Source organism: Euphorbia lathyris, chromosome 2 (genome assembly GCF_963576675.1).
Source record: "Euphorbia lathyris chromosome 2, ddEupLath1.1, whole genome shotgun sequence".
Classification (NCBI taxonomy): Eukaryota; Viridiplantae; Streptophyta; class Magnoliopsida; order Malpighiales; family Euphorbiaceae; genus Euphorbia; species Euphorbia lathyris.
In genome coordinates, this window is record NC_088911.1 from 5,277,486 (window position 1) to 5,286,053 (window position 8,568).

Sequence of the window (8,568 nt, forward strand, 5' to 3'; positions counted from 1 at the left end):
AAAATTCACTTTCTCTCTCTAAAAATAATTTTCTAGAGTGAGAAGCTCCAAAATCCCTCCTCTCTTTCAAATGCACCCAAAAAGTTTTGGGCGTCACCCGACGGGAGTTGGGCGACGCCCAAAACAGGTTGGGCGTCCACCCGACGACGGCCAGGCGATGCCCGACACGGCCGGGCGGTCGCCGAACGGCCGTCGAGCGATGTTGACCGTGCGTCAGGCCACGCCCGACGCTCGACGGGCGACGCCCCCTCTCCGACGGGCGACGTCCGACGCTCGGCACGCCGGACGGACGCCCGACGTGCCGCGCACCGTGGTTTACGGAGCGACGATCGCTGCTGGGAGCGTCATTCGTCGCTCACCGGCCGACGCTCGGCCTCCGGGGCCTTATCGCTCACTGTCGTAACAGTGAACGTGCCCGACCTCACACAGGAGACGCCGACTTTGTTAGCGGGGCTTTCAAGTGCCGGATCTCCGGGCTTTTCTGTTTATTTTTAAATTTTCTAATTAATGGAATCAACCGACTTGACCGTTTATCGTGAGTTTTCGTCACAGGTCCTCCGACTCGGTGTCTATAGCTGTGTTTCGCAATAGTGAAGGCCAGTTCTGTGCTGCGTTTTTTAAGCTTCTCCCAAACAACTATCAAGTCAGAGATGAAGAAGCAGTGGGTATAAGAAAAGCGTTGAGTTGGTTTAAAAACAAAGATTTGGGAAGATGTGAGATTGAATCAAATGCTGCTACGGTAGTTAATCATTTTAGGGAATAATCTTTTAGGACTGCTTATGGTTTTATATTAGAAGAGTGCAAATCTCTATTAAGTTCTTTAAAGGGATAAGGTACCAAAATAGGCATATGGTTTTTGGAAAAATATCAATTTAATCTTCACGTACAAAATAGCACTAATATAGGTTTAACGTTTGCAAAAGAGTATAATTTAAACCTCGGTTATAGATTGGACACGTCATTCCTATTACTCCGTTAAGTTCTGATTTCTCCCTCCACGTACAATTGACAGAACTTAACGAAGTAATATCAATGACTTATCGCGTTCCATTATCGAGACCTAAATTGATACCATTTTTTAAACGTTAAGCCTATTTTGTATGTTGAGCCTGAATTGATACTTTTTCAAAAAACATAGATTTATTTTGATACCTTATCGCTTCTTTAAATAATATTAGTGTCAATTTCATTAGCTGTTTATAACCATGAGTTTACTCTGACTATTCTCACTTTCAATAATAAAATTTTGTTTTTGCTTAAAAAATTTGAAAATTGATCTTAGTTTTTCCTTGTCACTACCTTGTTTGATTACTTGACCAAAAATCCCCCGCCATCTCATATTTCTGCAAGTTTCCGAGTAACTGGCAACAGCCTTAAACCCTAATTCCGAATCGGCGATTGAACTTTGATGTTCGTTCTCACTCGCATCTCCCGCCGTAAACCGCCGTGTACGTCGCTTCTGCTTGGGCAGATTGCTCGACATTTCTCTTCCACCTCCTCCTCCTTTTCAAAACTCCATGATCATTACTCCTTTAAACCCCCAGCCTCTCTCTCTCCCCAAAAACCTCAGAACCCCATTCCGAAACCCAGGAAAAAGCAAAAGCCTCCATACCGTCCACCTTCCTCGTTCGACCGGACGGCCTCGAAGCCTACACGCTCCGATCTTCCTTTTGATTTCCGGTATAGTTACACTGAAAGCAGTCCCGTTGTGAGGCCCATTGGAGTTAGGGAGCCTAAATACTCGCCTTTCGGTCCAGGACGTTTGGATCGGGTATGGACTGGAGTTTGTGCTCCGGTCGTCGAGCCGAAGGTGAAATCGGTGGACGTACAAGAGGTTCCCGATCTGGAGGAGAAGAGGAGGGTAATGAGAGAGGAAATTCAAGGAGAGCCGCTTAACAATGCTGAGAGGAAGATTTTGGCTGAAAGTTGTCAGAGGAATAGAAGCAAGAAACAAATTAACCTCGGTACACATTTTCTTATTTAATTTTAGGCCTTAATTGGAATCCTTAGCAATGAAATCTTGTTTGCATTTCTGGAATCTCTGGATTGTACTTGTTGTTTCAGGCCTTGAATTCTGTATACTGAACTGTGTGGCATAGTTTTTAGAATCTTACTATTTGTGATTCTAAACCTAGGATTCCATTCAATTTTGCTCTATCTCAATCCGAATCTATAAGGCAAATCTAAATTATAACAAAGCTTACCATTCACAATTAAGCTCTATTTTGAGGTGGATCCTCATCGCCTTCCATAAAAAACTTCGACAACACTAACTACTAAACTTACTCTGATTGTTATTTATCAAGTTATCAACTCAAACTAGTTCCATTTGATCATTATCAAGTTGACAACAAGGCAAAAAACCTGAGTCAGAAGCTCAAACTCTCCTCCACTAAGTTATTTAACAGAGTCCGATTTGTGAACTAGTTTTGTTAGGATTGCATTTGCATTAGATTTGAATTTGAAGTAATTTGTTGATATGATTTCTTTTTGACATTAAAATTGCAATTCTACACTAATTTTTTATAATATTTTGAGTTTAATATGGTATATGTATATTTTTTTATATATAGTACTATGAACTTGAACTGAATTTTACAATTCACGATTCACAAAATGTGGATTTAGATTCACGAGTCGAATCTCGATTTGACAAATATGTTGTGTGGTAATGTGGGATTTAAGTTTAGATAATATAGATGGTTGCAATTGTTAGAATGATGATATAATGATTAGTAAGTATGAATGGTTGTCCAGAAGCCTACCAAATTGTACTCTCTCATCTGGATATAGTTGGAAAGATAGATTGTTTATGGTATCGAGCTTCTGTAAAGCTATGTTGCACAAACACTTTGATTTTAAAGGATTTCGCTGGAAACATTTTGGAGATTGAAATTGTCTGAAACTTCGGCGAAAGGTTCCAACTCACGTTTCAGTAATTTAAGAAAATTGGGAAGTCGTTTCCTAGAATGTAATCTATTTTCAGAAGTATTTTGAGAAGCAGATCAATGCTAATTTACATGTTCAATAAATCCTTAATATTTAGATGGCTTAATACATTACCAGCTCCTTGAACTTTTCCAAAATAGTAGATTGACTCCCTTAACTTTGCAAGTGTCTCACCTGCTCCTTAAACTTGCTTATTTCGTATCACCAGCTCCCTAAACTTGTCCATAAAAGTAGATTAGCTCCCTGAACTTTACAAGTGTCTCACCAACTCCCCAAACTTGTTTATTCTGTAACAACTAAATACAATAACTTATTAAACCTAAATTCTAAAAATACGTCTTCATCTATTCGAGAGGTAATTTTTCGTTTCTCCTACCTTTCAACCTATTATAAGAGTTAGTGTTGCAGGTTTGAAAGATTGAATGGATGAGGATCGAGAGTTAGTATTATGGTTTTTGTATTTAATTGTTACAGAATAAGCAAGTTTGGGGAGTTAGTGAGACACTTGCAAAGTTCAGGAAGCTAATCTATTTTTATGGACAAGTTTAGGGAGCTGATGAGACATTTGCAAAGTTCAGGGAGTCAATCTACTATTTTGGACAAGTTCAGGGAGCTGTTGATGTATTAGGCCTATTTAGATCATCTTCTACCTATGTTGCGGGGAAACTCTTCTTCATTAGCTTTTCCATGTTTCTGTTTCCGTTTCCGTTTCTTTTTCCTTTTTTAGAAATAACTTTCCCGCTGTCTGTTTCAGTGCAACATAGTCTTCTACTAATAAAACCCTCTTTTTTGAGGTGACTCATTAGTGTATTAAACATCCATATAAATTATAATTTTTATAATTAAAAATATATTCTTGCCCCCAATACACCCTTGTGGTGGGACCCTTCCCTGGACCCTCGCTTAGCAGGTACGCGTAGTGCACCGGGCCGCCCTTTTACACATCTTCCCATGTTTCCATTTCCTATGTTTTTTAGAAATTTTATTTCTTGATGTCTGTTTCAGTTTCCGTATCCATTTTCATTTCCACCTAACATAGTCTGTAAGGTTCCATTCAGCTTAATCACATTTGCAGGGTGTTATTTTTTTAAGAATAAAACTGATTATATAGTAATTTCTTGTATATTTTTTAATCGAGTAGGAAGTTCAAATACATACAAATATGAGGTCTTCTAGATATTCTTACAACTTATTAATCAATAGTTTCTTCTCTTTCTTTACAAGTCTATTAGATCATCGATACTCTTATTTATCGCATAAACAATGTTGTATAATTATAAATGATTCCTTGGAAAGTGTCTGCTACAGAGTAAAACCTGCTAAAGAGAACAAGTATGAAAATCATATCTTTTGTTAGTTCTTTGTAAAGATCCTTGATCATTGGATCATACATCATATGCTCTCCTCCAGTTGCAAAAACACGTGATTTTTGCATATGTTAGGAACTAAGCCAGAAGAAAATTGAGGAAATAATGCTGAATGGTTAGTTTTTTGGGGCAAATTTTTGTTCATTGACCTCATTGAAGCTTGAAGCTCTATAGATCAAGACTAGATATTAGTGCTTATTGAACAAAGTGCTTTAATGTCAATTTCATTTGGCAGCTTCTGTACTTTTTATTTTTATTGCTCTGTACCAAAGTAATGTGATATCATTTGCTTGAACTTGATTTGCCTGTTATAGCTGATTGTATGTTAATCTGTATTTCTTTTGACTTATTTTAAGGCTCGTCTTTTTTTTCGGTAGGAAGAGATGGTTTGACGCACAACATGCTGAATGACATTCATAATCATTGGAAATTTGTTGAAGCAGTCAGGATTAAGTGTCTAGGAGTTCCCACCGTTGATATGAAAAATGTTTGCACTCAGCTTGAGGTACCTTCTTTATTTTAAACATGTCACTTCTTATGAGTTTTGCACCATGGTTTGCGGATACTCGTGAAATTAAGTTTCATATATGATGCAGAGGAATATCTGGTTCTCCACACCCGTTATTTTCCATTTAAGTGAAGTTTCAGACTTTCAGTTTCATTTTAAGTTTTTCCCATCAACTGCAGGAGAAAACCTTTGGGAAGATCATCCACAGACATGGAGGTACATTGGTATTATACAGGGGCAGAAACTATAATCCCCGGAAAAGGCCTGTGATTCCGTTAATGCTATGGAGACCACACGAACCAGTGTATCCGAGGCTTATCAAAACTACAATCGAGGGTCTGAGCATTGCAGAAACGAAGGAAATGAGGAAGAGAGGACTAGCTGTTCCTGCTTTAACAAAACTTGGTATTTTCATTTTCTATCTCGTTCTTAGTACTTAATGGTATGTACTTGCTAATTCTGCTCGTTGTATTGCAGCCAAAAACGGTTATTATGCTAGTTTGGTACCTATGGTCAGGGATGCTTTTGTAGTCAGTGAGCTGGTTCGAATCGACTGTCAGGGACTTGAGAGAAGTGATTACAAGAAAATCGGCTGCAAACTAAGGGTAAGTTTGAATTCGCCCCGATTCCTTGTCTATCTGTGTTTCTTTTACAAGAAGTGATTACAGACAGTGTCGGACCAGAAGTAACTGAGAGAGGGTTCGTGATTTATGGGTGCTAAATTGATATTTTTTTTAGTGTTTTTACATACAAAGCTAAAACCTTGTTCACAGTTTCTATAGAATTTTCGATGGTTTCTGACGACCAGTGTGTGCTCAAGCCCCCCTAAACCCCTGATCCACCCCTCCCATTAGTGATCCAATGATTTCAACTAGTCAACCGTGCAACAAACAGTCCCTGTAAATTTGGTATTTGTGCTTCCAGTAATTTCAAATAAAGGGTAAAAAATGGCCCCTAAAAGTGACAGGCGGGTTCAATTTAACTCAATCGAATTTTAGGTATAAATTCTGCCCTAAATGTGAGAATATTTGACAAATTACCCAATTACAAGCAGCTCCTCTCCGTGTTAGAGACGCTCTTGACTGTGATAAACAAAAAGCTAAGTCTCAACATCCTAACGAAGTGGGCATATATATATTTGGTATTATAAATCAGTTGTCCATCAAACCCTAAACTCTAATATCAGGTTAAGAATTCTAGTATTTTCATAGGATTTGAAGTAAAAATTAAGTTAATAGTATTGTAAAAGGATTTTCTTCAAGAATTTAGGGTTTTGTGCACAAGAACTGATTTCTAATATCAAATATATATAGATATATATCCCTGGACGGATCCAGGGGAGAGCTAGGTGGGCTTGAGCGCCCACTAGTAACCGGAAAACGCCGAAAATTCGATAGAAACTGTGTATGGTGCTTTATTTATTTATTTTATGTAAAATACCCAAAAAATATCAATTTAGCATCCATAAATCATGAGAGACCACCACAAGCACTCCTTGTAATTGAATCCTGGATCCGTCACTCTATATATATGTGTGTGTATATGTATGCCCCCTTTGTTAGGATGCAGTTGCTTATTTGTTTCTCCCAGTCATGAGCGGAGGTGCTGATGGTACTTGGGCTAATTTGTCAAGTTTAGAACTGAGCTGATATCTAAAATTCGATTGGGGCTAAATTGATCCCGCCTGTCAAATTTAGGGGCAATTTTAACCTTTAATTCCAATAACTTCTCAGGGTATGTAAGTGCGAATTTGGCAAATTACCTTCAAAAATCGACTTGCGCAATTGCATCATGTCTTTTTGTTGCTTCTTTCATGTAATAAAACATATTCTGAATGGCTACATTGTATGCAAGTTTGATTCTCAGCATATATGTTTGCTTTGGTTATATTGTTACAGGATTTGGTTCCTTGTATTCCTGTGACATTCGAGAAGGAGCAGATAGTCGTATGGAGAGGGAAGGATTATAAGCCACGAGAAGATGAACAGCATTTTATTGACAGGGCATCTTTCGACGATGCTGAGAGTGATTTCATTTGTAGTGAAGATACGTGCCCTACAGATGAGATCAACCATAAGCAGCAGGAGTACTTCTCTGGTGATGATGATGAGTAATTACTTTCAACTGCTTAATAACCCCTGGTGTTCGTATCTATTACAAGCCTGGATTTTCCTGTGTTTTCGAATTTGGAAGTTCTGGAATTCTCAGCAGAGTATAAATATCGACCATTCGAAGAACAACACGAGTGGGTAGCATTGTGATTCCAATCTTCCTCTCCAAACAAGGGTAATGGAGAATTGTTGAAGAAAAAGTGGGAAATATGTTGAAATGCGATGTGAAGTGGATGAACGTATCAGAATAGATTTCGTTTTGTCCCTGAAGTTGACAGGCATGTTCGGTTTAGCCCAAATTTAAGTTTAGATATTAACTCAGTCTCGAAGTTGACAAAACTCGACAAATTAGCCCAATTTTGACAAACTTTTAGGTATTAAAATACTTATTTTGAGGAAATTTGTCAATTTTTGCTAATTTCTTAGTTGATACCTGAACTTCGATTTGGGCTAAATTGATATTATCTGCCAACCTCAGGGGCAATTTTGACCTGTAATTTGAAATATGTAGTAGTTGATTGGATTGGTGAATATAGGCTTGTAAATATGGTAATTATTAGTTTGAAGTTAGGAATTATTTTAGTACAACGAAGACTTTTACTTTTGGGATACGACTATCAATTTCTAATACGAGATGATTTGCTTAACGTGATCTATTTGACACTATTATTATTTTTCTAGTGTTGCAAACAGGGTTTGGATTAAGCATTCTTGATGGGGATTCATCTGAATCGGAGCATAAAATCTCCATTTATTTTTGTGAGCTGCTAACTACCGGCCCCCAAATTACTTATCACCGTTTTCATTGGACTTTTTTGCCCTTCTCATAATTTTGATCAAAAATTGAAAATTCTCTCTCTAAAATCATAAACCCGAACAACAATAATTGAAATTATGAAAATAATTGATGTGTGAGTGTGACAACCTAAACCCCGAAATTGGATGATTACGAGTTGGAAACATTAAAATTTATATTTTTTTATCAAAGAACTAATGAAAATAATACACATTTTTCATGGCGCTTTTGCATTTTTCGTCATAAAAAATAGGAGAATTTTGCATTTTTCGTCACAAAAAATTAAACGATTTCGTCACTAAAAATTGGAGAATTTTGCATTTTTCAAAATTTGATCTAAATGGATGGCACATTCCCCCCGGCCCACGGCGGGAACGGATGGCGCATTCCCCCCGGCCCATGGTGGGGGCAGATGCGCCATCGTTCCCGCCATAGGTCGGGGGGAATGCGCCATCTGTTCCCACCATGGATCGGGGGGAATGCGTCATCCGTTTAGGCCAAATTTTGAAATTTTCTCTCAAATTTTTTTTCCCAGTTTTGTAAATTTTTTATATAAAGGACAAAATTGTTCCAATGGAAGCGTAAATAGAAAAAAAAATCTCCATCTCCACCTTGCACCAATTATAATTGCCATGATTTTGGCACGTGAGTAGCACATGAGTTACAGTGTTCTGTCTAGCATAGAATTGGTATGTCCAAACTTTCTCTTTGTATATAATAATATTATTATTATCAGTGGCGGAATCAGGACCCTGAATGACCCGGGGTTCAAACATATCAATAAAATAAATTTCAAAACGTTAAAAAAAAAATTCAAAATTAACTGTACGGTTGATG

General features: G+C 37.8%; 1 protein-coding gene across 1 annotated transcript; it reads left to right on the forward strand.

Annotated features, from left to right (window-relative positions):
• The first annotated feature begins 1,232 nt into the window (after positions 1 to 1,232).
• Positions 1,233 to 7,589, forward strand: LOC136220894 (CRS2-associated factor 1, mitochondrial). Its single transcript, XM_066008725.1, has 5 exons — positions 1,233 to 1,964; positions 4,694 to 4,821; positions 5,004 to 5,229; positions 5,302 to 5,429; positions 6,723 to 7,589. Exons 1-5 carry the CDS (start codon positions 1,409 to 1,411, stop codon positions 6,936 to 6,938), a joined length of 1,254 nt encoding a protein of 417 aa, XP_065864797.1. The 5' UTR covers positions 1,233 to 1,408; the 3' UTR covers positions 6,939 to 7,589.
• Positions 7,590 to 8,568: the final 979 nt, after the last annotated feature.

Excerpts from the sequence above, each read along its gene's own strand:
- LOC136220894 (XM_066008725.1), top strand. The coding sequence starts at position 1,409 with ATGTTCGTTCTCACTCGCATCTCCCGCCGTAAACCGCCGTGTACGTCG. Across the intron at positions 1,965-4,693 it reads CAAGAAACAAATTAACCTCG|GAAGAGATGGTTTGACGCAC; the intron begins GTACACATTTTC and ends TTTTTTCGGTAG. Across the intron at positions 5,230-5,301 it reads TCCTGCTTTAACAAAACTTG|CCAAAAACGGTTATTATGCT; the intron begins GTATTTTCATTT and ends GTTGTATTGCAG.